General features: G+C 44.2%; 1 protein-coding gene across 1 annotated transcript in view; it reads right to left on the bottom strand.

Annotated features, from left to right (window-relative positions):
* Positions 1-14,203, bottom strand: part of dre4 (SPT16 homolog, facilitates chromatin remodeling subunit dre4) — a 124,799-nt gene that overhangs the window by 31,034 nt on the left and 79,562 nt on the right. The window contains exons 17-22 of the mRNA XM_037427774.2: positions 14,060-14,195; positions 13,833-13,959; positions 12,191-12,309; positions 10,678-10,803; positions 8,777-8,965; positions 6,319-6,488 (exon numbers count right to left, since the gene is read on the bottom strand). Of these exons, the coding sequence (XP_037283671.1) occupies positions 6,319-6,488; positions 8,777-8,965; positions 10,678-10,803; positions 12,191-12,309; positions 13,833-13,959; positions 14,060-14,195 (867 nt within the window). The remainder of the gene's footprint in view (positions 1-6,318; positions 6,489-8,776; positions 8,966-10,677; positions 10,804-12,190; positions 12,310-13,832; positions 13,960-14,059; positions 14,196-14,203) is intronic.

Raw genomic sequence — 14,203 nt, 5'->3', positions numbered from 1 at the left:
TGAGCATCTTTCAGCGGCCACAACACTGCTGCAGGTGCAGCTCCTTCAATATGGCGGCATCTGCTCTCCTTTTGCCAGCGTTGAACCTTGCGACAGCTTCGGCCACAGCAGCTTCAATGGTGAAAAGCGATGCGTCTTTGTTTTTGGACACGAGCGACCAGAGGACGGAGTGCAGGCTCTATTTTGGGTTCTGTATTTCGCCTCGCTGACAACGCTCCAGCAATTTCTTGTCAGAGAGGCGCGTGTAAATAGGTCGCAAGGCATCAACCACATACTCCGGCAGGTTGTTGCAATGATTCGGAGGAGTCTGCTGCTTGGCAACAGCCATGCTGTACTTGCACCACGACTCTTCACCAGTTGGGCAGTGAAAGTGCTGAGGGCTTGCATCAGTAGATTCTACGTGATAAAAGATTGCCCAGACAGCATTATTCATGTCCTCAATGCTTCCTTGGTTGCTTTGTCAAGCCCATCCATAATATGACGTGAGCTTTATGACCACCTCGCCTGTCAGTTTGCCCTTGCCGCCATGGCTTGGCTTTCCTTCGGCTCTTTGTTTTTGCAGGAGGTTTCGAAGTGCTGTGCCCACACGCTTATGCACATGGTTGACACAGTCCTCTTTCTCTGTTGGCACGAAGCCATATATCTGTGCCTCCTGCAGACTGTTGAAGGCCCGACTGTCTCCATCACACAACATCGTTGTGTAGCGGAGCCCATGTCTCTCCAATGAGCGGCCAAATAAAATTTGTGCTGCTTCCACCTCCATTTGTCCTGGCTTACTGGAGGTATTCTTTTGGCAAGTGTGACCGGCTACCACTTGGCGTACCTTGGGTTGTCCTCCTTCGGCCCTAGCTGGCAGCCCAAACAAAAGTTCGATAGGACGACGAAGTCGAGCACATAACCCGTGAATAGTTCAATCACGGTCCCTACACAAATATGGGATGAGTGGCTCCTGGTCAGCCAAGTCCCATCAAAGGAAACGGCGATATTTCCAGGATTTCCATAGTTGAGTTCGGAATACACCGTTTTCATGGTGCTCGCGCAGTCGTCAATAACACAGGCGGCAGCCTTTTGCGCGGCAGGGTTCATTTTCAATTTCACATAATCCTGGTATGTCTTGGTGTGCAGGCCTCTCCGTGAAATATTTAGGGCGGAAAAAATATCGTTTAGCGCAGTTTGCCCGTCTCCTGTGCTCATTGACGCGCGAACCGCGAGCACGTTAATTTCGAAGGGGCCGTGCGCTGCGTCCCCCCCCTGCTCTCGGCGAGCTCCATACGGTCCTCAGTTTACCACACTCGTCACATGTGAGAACAAGTTTCGCGGCTACGCCATATTCGCGGTCTTCCTTGGAGATTCTGCCAGGCCCGCCACACACACCGCACTTCATACACTGAAGAAGTTCGTTGACCAACTCTAAGCTAACGACGGTGAACGGCGTACCAGGTGTTGTGGCTCCATCTCAGTCTCGAAAAAAAGACCGTTTGCGTTTTGTGGCAGACTTCGACTAAAGATCTTGCAGAACATCGCTCGCATGACACTCGATGGCCACTTTTTCAGTGTCTGAAACCAGGGGAGTGTCGACACGCACAGCTCTCGTGTGATCTTGGAACGCGGCTATCGTGTCCGCGATCGTGAGTGCCGCGGCGGTGATAGCGCTGGCACAGCCTGCTTCTTCCGAGTTCTTGGCGGCAGAAGGTCTCGCTGGTGATAAGGTGCGGGCTCTCGGACGCCGTTTTCGCCTTTTTTCCGAACGCATGAGCACTCCGGAACTTCCGATGACCGCCTGCCATTGCACCGAATGCACAGCCGTTGTTAGGCCTCTACGCAAAATGGCGGCTTGCACGCCACTGTCTAGCAGACGAATCCCTTCGCGTCCAATAGAAAACCGGGAACTGCCCCACGTGACAAAAACGCACCAATGATGTGCGAGTATTCAGTTTTTCTTTATGCGTGATAGCTGCGTTGTTGCTAGACGAAAAACGTTCTTCTACTAGGAACAAATAATAGAAAAATGCGTCTTTAAAATAAGGCCAAAATGGCCGTGCTACTTGGTGCGGTTCTCGCGCGCTGCGGCGTTGAATACGACCGTTTTTGAGGTGGTTTCGGAAGCGAAAATGGTCATCAAACTGACTTTGCGACCCATAACTCGACAAATATGCATTACAGGGCTACAATATTTTAGGAACAGCTTCCTTAGACCTTAATGATTATGAAAAAAGATACTTCAAAAAATCGGTTTTTCGGAAAATTTTTGGCCTCCCATACCCGTGTCTCCCCTTAAGGGGGGGCGCGGCAAGTAAAGTGCCGATTTTGGTCAAAATATGCGATTTTCTGATTTATTTTTTTTCGTAATCTTCAGACCTTCAACTTCCTTGTTCTAAAATATTACAGCGAAACGTGCGCTACGAATCCCGCAAATAGTGTTTTTGCCGAGGCTAGTCGCCGAAAAGTGCGAAAAAAAAGCCCCTGAAACGGTGTTGTTCACGCCGCACAAACGCGCCAAGTTGTTGACCGTGGGCCGCCATTTTGGTAGCTTTGGAAAGAGGAGAAAGCCGGCTTCCCGATGGTCGCGGTCTCGTATTTCGCCGAGTGAAAATAAAAGCGCGAGGAGCAAGTAAAAAAACGAAAACGAAGAACGGCAATTGGCTGCGCGGGTCACGTGGTAGCAGGCGCGACCTCTTACTGGTCAAAGCTGCGCCGCGCACCTTGGCAACCTTGGAAGCGCGAGCGCATCTGCGGCCGCCGTGTCGAGAATCATCCGGCGTGCGCTTCGTTTTTTGCCAGTTTGCTGTTTTTGTGATAGTTCGCGTGCTTTTTTTACCAAGCTTTGTTTACATCGGTGGTCTCTTCTGAGTGCTTGCTCATACTGCGGTGCTATGTTGCCGCAAAAAAAGTTCCGGAGCGTCCACAAGTACGGCAAGCGTCGGAAAGCTTGGAACAAAGGGCAGACGACTGCGGCTGCCGTCCCAGTCGCAGTTCCGGACGGAGCATGCTCTTCAAGCGTCACGGAGCCTCTACTCAGACCCTTCGCTGATTGTTGTGAGGCCGAGAGTGTGGAAGGTGCCACATCGTCGTATGTCAGACCGCCGGATGCCGTCGACCGTGATGGACGCTCTCGCGAACCCGATTGCGGTGGCACCGCGTCGGCAGCCGTTGCAACTCCGGGCGTGCGCGCGTCGAACATTCTATCGCGAGTTTCGGCCCAGATTCCGAGCAGTGAAGAAATCGCGCAGCGGGCGCAGACAAGGCGGGATGTTTTGGATGCCGTAGCATCGAAGTCCGCTTCAAAGCGGAAGCTCGAGCTTCTGAACGAAGGCTGCGACGAAAATGACGGCGGTAAGGACTCCACATTCTTCATTGTAAATAAGAAGATGCTGAACGGTCTGCTTTCGTCAGTAAAGTGCAACAAGTGCGACGAAGGGTCGATACGCCTCGAGACTACGCACTGCCTTGGACTCGCGGCGAGGATGGAACTTTTTTGTGACAATTGTGGCAGAGTGAACAGTGCGTGGTCGTCCCCGAGGTGCTCCGGGCAACAAAAAACGAACCCCTTTGAGGTAAACGTGCGTGTTTTGAGGGCTGTGCAGTCAGTTGGCAGAAAACAATCTGCCATAAATGACATTTTTTCTGCGATGGACATTTCGCATCGAGCACTGCACCACAAGTCCTACCAGAGACTGCAAAGGAAGTACAGCCACCCTGCCACCACATCAGCTGCCACCCGCATTGAAGCAGAAAGTGCACAGAAGGTGCATGACATTTACAAGGACCTAGGAGGAGTGCCAGGCAACATTGACGTCATTTACGACGGCACGTGGATGACGAGGGGGCACAGAAGTCATATTGGCGTGGGCTGTGTAATCGAGCTGTACACAGGCTTGGTCTTGGACCACTGTGTCCTGTCCAACTACTGCCAAGGCTGTGCTGTTGGCCCCAAGTCTGGTGACGACAACTATGAGGAGTGGCTTGAGAAACACAAGCCACAGTGCCAAAAGAACACCGATGCTAATGCAGGCCAAATGGAAGTAGAAGCAGCTAGGATCATGTTTGAAAGATCGTTTACCAAGTACAAGCTTCGATACATCAATGTGCTCTGCGACGGTGACAGCCGTACGTACCTTGCCCTCACGCAAGACAAGGTGTATGGCTACATGGTGATTAAGAAACAGGAGTGTGTGAACCATGTGAAAAAAAGAATGGGCACTTCCTTGCGCAACCTTCTTGATGAGCACAAATCCAAAGGCCGAGGACTGAGCATGGGTGGCAAAGGCCGGCTGACGCAGGGCCTGATAAAGAAGTTGACGAATTATTATGGCTGGGCCATTAAGAGCCACCCCAACGATGTTCCTGGCATGGAGAGGGCCATCATGGCCACTTATTACCATGTAACATCCACAGACCAGGATCCACACCACAACCTGTGCCCAAGTGGGACTGACTCCTGGTGCCCGCACAATCAGGCATTGGCCAAGGGAGAGCCGCTGCCGCCTCACAAACATAAACTGCCCCCTCACGTGCGAGTGGCACTGCTGCCAATCTACAAGCGCCTCTCGAACAAAGAGCTCCTTGAAAGGTGTGCGCAGGGAAAAACCCAGAACGCTGTGGAGAGTATGAACAGCCTCATTTGGTCACTCCAGTCCAAGAGCCAGTTCGCCTCCCTTCGAAGTGTGGAAAGTGCAGTTGCAGATGCAGTCTGCCGTTTCAATGGTGGATGCAAGAGTGCGCTGCAAGAGATCACTGCTCAACTGGGCTTCAATCCAGGAGACTGCTCTTTGCAGCGAGCAGCCGAAAAGGATGCCAAAAGGGTAAAGAGGGCTCAAAAGGCGCATTGTTCCACGACAAAGAAGCGCAAAACTGGGTTGCGCTCTACAGAGGCCAAGGCCACAGCATCTCAGGATTACTGCCCAGGAGGATTCTGAGTGTTTTAGGCATGTTGTGAACTTCCAAACAAGAGTGAACTTTCAAAGTCAGTTTTCTCAACTCTTGATTTTCGCCTATGTGCCTTCGCTAGAACATCCGTCATTTTCTAACAAAGACTGATAGAGTCGTTCCGTTTTTTGCACTAGGCTCAGGAGGCCTTTAGCAGTGCAATAAAGCTTTATCTCTCTTCTTACTCATCATTTAAAATTTTTAGAACACATTTTATAATTACTGCGATGTGTGCGCAAAACAACATTCATGTTTTGGAAATTTTATTTATGGTTACAAGAACTAGAAAAATCAACTAATAGCTTCTTTGCACAAGTTGATGCTTTGGGAACATAATAATATGAAAAAATAATTTCATTTAGCAATAATTATCTCTTTAAGTGTGAAGAGCATTAATTAGTATAATTATGCTTGTAACTCAAAAAGTACAAGAGGTATTTGAAAATGGTTTTCATATTTGGAATCCTCACAATCATCCACATACACACACCAAATTTCATCACAAACAGTACATTAATAAAAAAATTAGTTTTACTTGCCACGTCCCCCCTTAAGTGAGACGTTCACCACAATGAAAGGTTATGAAAGTAAGACGTTCCCGTGCTCCAGGTAGGAGAGTTTCACTGTGAAATTAGAATATAACTGCAAGAGGTGCCTTACTGCTGCTCAGCTCAGAACTCTCAGACAAACTTAGCACCGTCCAGCGAGCTGTGGAGGCTGCACGGGAGCAACAGCTCTTAGCGGCCAATAGGCAGCCCCATTTAAGCAGATAAGCCCTCCCGTCCTCCCAAATGAATTCATTCCAAGCCAATCAACGCAATCAACAGAATTCATTGTTTAGAACTTCTGGTCAAACACGAGCTACTTAATCATTATAGTTCAAGCACTTTATGAGAGACATACACCAGGGTATAGTTCTTGTCTCTTATATAAGATATCCATTATACACAGGGGATCACATTCTCATTTTCTAATTCGATGTAGGCACATTGGTGTCTTATATCCAATTGTTTGTTTTATCAGTGACACTTATAAAGGGGTTCAACTGCATACTTCAAAATATTTTCAAAAATAAGTCAACTTATTAAACCTCAGTTACTTTTTGGTTTTCTTTGCGAAGGTCATGGTGGTTCTTGCACTTTTTTGGGACGATTCCTTGCTAGTTAGGTCAATGCCCTGCTTCCAACTGTTATGGTATAGAATCCATTTTGTCCCTTCATTACACATGCATGCACATGCTGTAAAATAACAAGTACCAATATGATTGCTAACATCCACATCTAAAAATCTAAATGGCACTTCGAGCCAAGACATTAATAAAACACAGTCTTAGTTCAATTCTAGGTTACAGGTTATACTCAACTATAATTAGAAAACAAAAGGAAGACTAACTTGAGCCACTCCTTGACGTGGTCGAGCATGTTCATAGGTACAGCATTGACCATGGCACACTTTCTGTGGTAGTCCTTGAACACAAACACCATGTCGAAATTCTTGAGATGAAACTGCACTCGTTCAAAATGAACCAGTTCCACTTCATCCAGAGTGACGATGAATGGTGGCTGTATTTGGAAGAGAAAAAAAAAAGTGAGTTTCAAAGCAATTACATTTATGGAGTAACATTCTGGTATTTCTGGGGAATGAATATGCAGTACTCCCCAATCTAAGTTAAGTGGGTACAATGCCATAATATTCAGTTATACGAATGCCTTGCTTAAGCACTGTGGATCACGAGTGAGCAAGCTGCAGCCAACACTGCAGTTGATCCACCAATGTAGCCAGTGCCATTGGAATGCAGATTGCCTGAAGAATCCAGCTCATTCGCCAGCTGGTTACGTAATGAGGCTTTACCTATGTCATTGGCAAAAAGGAGCCAGAGGAGAAGCAAGGAGAGAGATGCCTTGATGCATATTGCCTCACCAAATGGCCAATGATGGAGGTCCGGGTAAGAGGGAGAGGTGCGTGGCTAAGACGTAAGTGCGCATCTCAAGCATAGGTGTGTGCATGGGTGTGTGCATGGGTGTGCCTATACCACTAAGCAGATACATGGCCCATATACTCTGCCTATGCACTGTTTGATGACCCTCACTAAGTATAATTTAAAAACAGCAAAAGCAAACTAGAGACAAGACAAAGAAGTCACACAAACACAGTGCTCTAGTTGGCTTTTACCATTCTTGAAAAAGTGACAACCAATGCACCCAGATTGGATGAGCATTTAGTTGAGGGCACCTTAGTTGAGCATTTAAATTTTCAAAAGCCCCTCGTGAACACTGCTTTCATTGCTCACTTGGCAAACTACCATTTTCACCATCGTTTGTCTCCCTTCACTATGCTAATATAATGTGCCAATGCTATGAAGTGCAAATCAAACAATTTTTCCAAATTGCAAATTACTTGGACGGAACATTCTTTATCAAAAGTTCTTATGCTTTTTAATCATATAAATGCTTTTCCTGAATGATTTTTCTTTGACCACCTTAGTGCGCAACAAACACCTCAACATAGGCCAAAGCAGTTTTATTGCAAGGTTGAGGAGATGGTATGCTTCAGAGAGAGTTCTATGAAATAATTGAAGTTTTTTGTCTATTTCAGTTTCCAGCAAAAAAAAAAATCTCTAGAAATGATAATTTTCTCAAAATTACCTCTGTGCATCAACCTAATTCCTGAAATAAACAATAAAAAGCACAATGCTCAGACGATGCAAAAACAAATATTGAAAGATTGTTTTTCACTGTTTTGCAAAATTCAGATGGCCCTCACATGTGCAGCAAACTTTTGCTGCTGAAAATATTTTGAAAACACTGGAACTAACATTCCTGTGAGCATCTTATCGAAGTTTCTTGAGAAAAACTGATTTTGACAAAGCACCATCATAAGGCAGCAGAACTTGAATTTCAGCAGGATGCAAGTGATGCCTGGTAAAACATGCAACATTTTAAAATTTACTATACCTATACCACAGAAGCCCAAACAACAAGATAAACTTAAGAAAATGATTAACTGATGTGACAGTAATATGTTCATTTAGCCTTTAGCTTTTAAGTGTGGTCTTGCGGCAGCAAAACTTTTTTCCAGATAGGTGTTTTTGTATCATATCACACCTAAGCTACTAAAAAAAAAAAAAATGTCCATTTCCGATTGACTGCGAAAAACTTCGCCGGTCCACGCGGCACAGTTATTTTCACGCATAGGAACAGAAATAAAACTGCGCTTCCGTATTTCCCACTGCTCAGCTGCTTCATTTATAAGTGCCAACAATTCCGCTTTTCTTCACTTCATCTGCTCCCTGTAAAATGTCTCAGCAGGGTTCTACTGCATAGTGCAACAAATAGAAGAGGCTATGGGAGAGCAACACCCAGTACTGCAATGCACAACAGGAACTGTGCCCATTGACTGAAGGTTACCGTGAAATCCCAAAGAAGAGTCCCTCCTACAGTGAGGGAGGGGGGCTTGCCAGGTCGGACACCAAAATTCAAGATCAAACAGCCTCTAAAAATAATAAACACCGATGCGTCAAATGAAACGCATTACAGAATACACTAGCATTGACAGTTTTGCAAAAACCGAAGGGAATCCTCATGTGAAATTTCAAGTGCTATAACGAATGGAGAAAGACATCCTTCAAATGTTCTGACAATTTGTGGCAACTCAGAATTCAAATTTGAGGCATCCCACGGCAAGTGCTAAGATATCATCCACATATCTAAAAACTCTTGCATTCCTGGGAACCGCTGCTGTAGGATTCTGTAGCAGAAAACAAATTGAAAAATAAATGGTGATACGAGAGGGCTTTCTCAGGACTTCATGGCATGATAAGGCAAGAAATCCTCTACAGTTGCCTCCTCACCCAGTCTGTCAAGTTGACCAAGCAACCGGAGGTTGGCTGCAGGAGTACAGTGCTGCGATAGGGTACACCAGGGAAGCCCAAGTCTCTAAAGGGTGTATCAAACTCAATTTCTCCTTTGGTAACTGCCTCCACTTTCTCACAGAATGTTTTGAAGGCAGTCTTCAGCTTCTGGCGCAGTTCCCGCTCAGCCTGTGAGAAGACCACAGAAAGTTGGAAGTTCGCAAGTGAACAAACTTCGGCTATTTTGCATACAGAAAAATTTGATATCATACACCTTGTCACCTCACTATTGACGCTTACAAAAATAAGTTCATTCTTTGATGTTGCCCAACTGACAGTTTCTTCTTCAGGGGGCAATAATGACGAAGGTGGCGATGTGTTAAAGAGACACTTAAGTAAAATAAAGAATTGGCTTGGCTCGACGATTTGTAGTCTTAAAAATATCATGTTGTTACTTTTCCCCCTATATACTAAATATAGAGGAGAAAATCAAGGTCAAACTTTCATTGCTAAATTTCATGCCAAACTCCACACATGATGTCATGGATTTTAAACAGGTGTTTTGTATTTTGGAGACATTGGCTCAAAACTTTTTGAAACTTGGTATGTTATGTCTACCACACCCATGCAGTACGATGCACTTTATTTCTACAGATTAGAAACGACGTATTGCCACATGCATGCTGCGAGACACGTACTCTGCGAATATGACCTAGTAGACGCTGTCAAAATCACGCTATGAAAGGCGTTTGCTGTGGGAACTTCAAGGTCATGTCACCACCTACACTTCTTTTCTCATGAAGTTTTTCATTTACGAATTTCTTTTCTCGTGAAGTTTTCACTTACGAAGCATTTTCTCTGATGGTAAGACTGCTCTTCTCGAAATTCTGAATTTGTAGTTTACTAAAGCGCAATAAATCACTTTTCCCTTCAGTGTCACTTTTTTTAAAGTTGCATCTCCAGTGGCATTCTCCCCATGTCCATCATCACTCCCACTGAAGAAGGAATGGTCTTAGTCCCAAAATTTTTGGTTGAAGCCATTGTAGTAATGAATGTACTCATTTTAGTTAAAAAAAACCACACATGTACATATAAATAAAGAAGCACATGCCGATGGCATTGCAGAATGGCTTTTGAGTTACCAGTTTCAAGGCTAAGCCTAAATGCTTGTGTGCCCTGCAGCAGGAGGAAGTGGTGCCAATGCACACTCATCACACATTTTCATCGCAAAACCAACACCGGTGGGAAACCAGCATTTACATGAAAGGTGCAGTCAGAAACCCACAACACATCATTAAGCATTGAAATGCTACCAAAACACAAGTTGTCCAGCTCAATGGCAGGACAGCCACTGTAATACAATATCTGACATTTTACATTCCATAACCACAATACTATGAGAGATGCTGTAGAATAGGGCTACTGCAATTTCGACCATTTGGTTTTATTTAACCCTTTCACAACTGAAAAAACTGGCCGAAATTATCGAACAATTACTTTTGCTCTGAACGATACCATTCTTTCAATTCAATGACGTTCCTATATTTCACTAATCACATAAACGTAACTTTAAGGTGGCTTCACAGCATGGCAATAAAATGAAAGTGAAGACAAAAATGTTCCACAAGTGTAGTTATCTAGCATCAAGAAACACAATGATGATGAGTATAGGGCAAAATGCAAAATAGTGTCCATTGGCTCCATGTGGGCTTTGCATTTTCTTCCCAAATCCACAAAACATTAGTAAATATCCACTCAAGCAACTTGCAAAAAATTTTGTGGGGTTTGCTTTAAAGATAACAGTGAGGGGCAATACTTGTAAACCTGTTTTTGTTATCTATTCCCCGTTAAGCAAATACTAAACACAGTAACCATGACAAACAATAGAGCCTTCTACTCACCTGCTCTGCGGCAAGGTCGTCTCTATCATGCATGTGCTGATGTTTCCCCAAATCCGTAGTGATTTCTCCAACTTCAGTGTAGAACTGCACGTCATTGTGCTTCTTCTTGCCAAACATGACGGCATTCTAAAGAATGATGAGCTCACAATAAGCAACAATACAAACTGCTTTGTATAAAGAGCAAAGCCAAGAAATGTAACAATATAATATCAGTTAAATATAACAAGGTCTCAACCTTGAAAGATTGCACAACAGCACTTATTTTTTGAATGCATCGTCCATTGTAAAAATATTAGAATTGCAACAGGCTTGTCAGCCTCTTCTGTTAATCTGTTTTTTGGTGCACTTCAACAAAATTTTTAATCAAGAGGCTGTGCCCTTTAACAGAGCCAGAACACATACGGCTTAATATCCTAGGGCTTTCTGTAAGTGTGCTTACACTCCATATTTTGAATCTCCACCCATTCACTTATGCTCACAAAAAACCTACTAAATGACTAAAAAAAATTATAGTAAAGGCAACTGGTGACTTAGTGTCTAAATATGTAAAGTTCTCAATTACTGAAATATGGCACTGGGAGCATGTGTATGCAGTACTTGCTCTGCCACTAATGTGAGTGAACTGAAAAGCTGGTCACTGCATGTGAAAGCTATGCATGGTGACTACACTTGGCTGACAGCCATACCATAAGTTTTGTATCACTAACTGAGTGCCGAGAGCTTTGCTTACTTTATTTTGTACCCACTTGTCACACTTTATAACAGCTGGTTGTGGGCGAATTCCAAACGACTTCAGATCTTTCGAAGCCTGATGAACACGGCATATGGTGTTGGAGCAGACCTAAGGTGATAGTGCCTTTGTTTGTGCTCATTACCACTGTTTTCTTTCTAATCCCCTGTAATCTTTCTACCAATGTTACACGTATCACTTCCAGATACGTCACAAGCTTCACCAGGGGTTCACAACCTTTTCTTTAGGTTTCTTTGTTTTTCTCCAAGTTTCTGCCCCATATGTTAACACAGGCGAACTAACATCAGCAGACATTTGCACAAGTTTACTTACTGGCAACCCTAAACACAGTAAGCAAGGCTAGCCACGAGACCAAGCAATGGTTATTATGAAGTATATTCTGTCTCCTTTTCAACAACACAAATTGCAGGTGTCCAAGAAAATAAGAATTTAGGAGGCTACAACAAACTTTATATCCAACGGCAATGTACCAAATGGGAACACTTCACAATAATTGATATATATGTGGGGTTTAATGCCCCAAAACCACCATATGATTATGAGGGACGCCATAGTGTAGGGCACCGGAAATTTTGACCACCTGGGGTTCTTTAACGTGCGCCCAAATCTGAGCACATGAGCCCACACCATTTCCACCTCCATCGGAAATGCAGCTGCTGCAGCCGGGATTCCATCCCGTGACCTTCGGGTTAGCAGCAGAGTACTTTAGCCATTAGACCACTGCGGCAGGCCAACACTTCACAATAAATAATTATGCCTAACCCTGAGTGTAAAATGGAGAAGGATTATCATCTCCCCATCACAAGGCTGGAAAAAGGCATGCTTGGTGTTGTTGTACAAGATGTCAACTTTGTCACCTCGTACTGAAGTGAAACGGAAACCTGAAACATAGAAGAAAAGGCCACATGTACACAGAAGCACTGCGATGCCTTAAAAGCAGAAAATCAGCGTGGAGTAATGCGCAGGAAAGGTAATTCATCTGAGTGCAGCAGAATGCCTAAAAGTGACTCATACAGGAATGGAAGCGGGCTTCAGTCTTATGGAGCAGCTTTAGGAGCAGGAATAACGCGAAAATAATAACCCAATCAAAAAAAGTGCTTCCAATGTTGTGTGTCTTATGCTTTTTACTGTTAATCCGTATGTCATTTGTAAACTTTTGACTGGTGGTTTTTATATTACGGTAGGAATAATAGATTCTTATCTTGATTATTCAATGAACTAATGAAGCTACAGAAAAATAACTACATTTTTAGAATTGAATCTGAGAACAAACTAAGTAAGCATGCGAACTCTCATCATATTCGGTTAAAAATAGATGAGATATCTTATAGACCCACGTCCCCCTTAAGGGGCAAAGGGAGTAACTTTCTGGTAAGCTTTGCTGCTTTCTCTCCCTTTGATGCCAAGTGTAAACGCACTCTAAGCGCATGGGTGAGGAAACCACGGCCCTTTATTAAGAAGCGGTGAAGGCAGGAAAGTTCGAAAGAACATCATGGACTTTTTTTTCAGCACTAGTAGTTGATTCCAATAAAGTTTTTGTTCATCTTTATGATTAGCTTCAACTTGTTATCGGCTCATACGAATTTGGGACAATACGAATATATTGTGTGCTTTTTTGGAGCTTGTATCATCGAGATTCCACACCTCAAGATGACTAAAAATGCATGGGAGGCATAGGGACTACCCGGTGCCCTTGAAGGGATACTGAAGAATTGGAAAAACTGACGAAATTTCTACATGCGACCCAGAAGATGCCACTGTTTCAATAGATGGAGTTCATTTCCCGTATTTTTGAACAGTTAATCGTATTTTTGTTAGATTTTCAGCGCGGAGCTGCTCGCAAGCTGTGATGTCACACTCACCGAAAAGCCTGCAGGATGCACGTGTTCTTGTCCTCCACATCCTTTTCTCCACCTCTTTTCATCCCACTCTATCCCTTCCACAAAAGCACTGGTGCTTTGCCCCAGCCCGAAAAAATGCTTGCTGTTGCTGTTCATACCAGTTTTGGGAAGCGAAGTGGGAGTTGAAAGAGTTGACAAACACGGTCGACGGCTCGCATTATTGACTTGCCCTTTTCGGGTGTGTGACGTCACTATTTGTCACCTTCTCTAGTTCACGGCACGGCTGCTAGATGTGGCAGTTTGTGAGTAAAGCATTTAATTAATTTTTTTTTTCAATAGTTTCTGCCTGGAATTAATGTCTCCATCCATCTCAGGGCCCAATATCTCAATTTACTGAAAATCTTGGCGGCGAAAATTCTGTTCAGTATCCCTTCAAGTGCATCTCTGATGCTTGTCCAACGCTTTAAGAATGGTGGCAACTCTCAGGCTAGTTTGAAACCTCACAGGAAATAAACTTATCTAACTTAAATCACTTCAGTATCCTTCCTTGGTCCGATACTTACCATTGGAGTGTGCTTCCAAGATGCCCGAAATGCGCTTGGAATAGATGTTTGGCCGAATGTACAAATCTTTGAGCTTTGGATTTCCTTTGTTTGAGCTCAGCACAAGTGTGTCCTGCTTTACTATGCCCTGCAACAAGCAAACAAGATCACACAGTTTAAAAACTTGATGAAAGCAAAGAATGTTTTTCTGCAGCTTGCAGAAATTCATGCTGGACAAAAGTAGGCACCTCCTTTTCTCTTTCCTCAGCTTCCCTTGTCTTGAATTTCTTCTGAACTTCTTTGATCAGTCTGAAAGCTGTGTTCAGGTTAGATGAGGGTGCTGAAAGTTCCCCAGGCTCCTTCACATTGGTGCTTCGGTATGTTCTGAAACA

The sequence above is a fragment of the Rhipicephalus microplus genome, chromosome X, assembly GCF_043290135.1.
Source record: "Rhipicephalus microplus isolate Deutch F79 chromosome X, USDA_Rmic, whole genome shotgun sequence".
NCBI classification, from domain to species: domain Eukaryota; kingdom Metazoa; phylum Arthropoda; class Arachnida; order Ixodida; family Ixodidae; genus Rhipicephalus; species Rhipicephalus microplus.
This window is presented reverse-complemented; position numbering and strand designations above follow the sequence as displayed.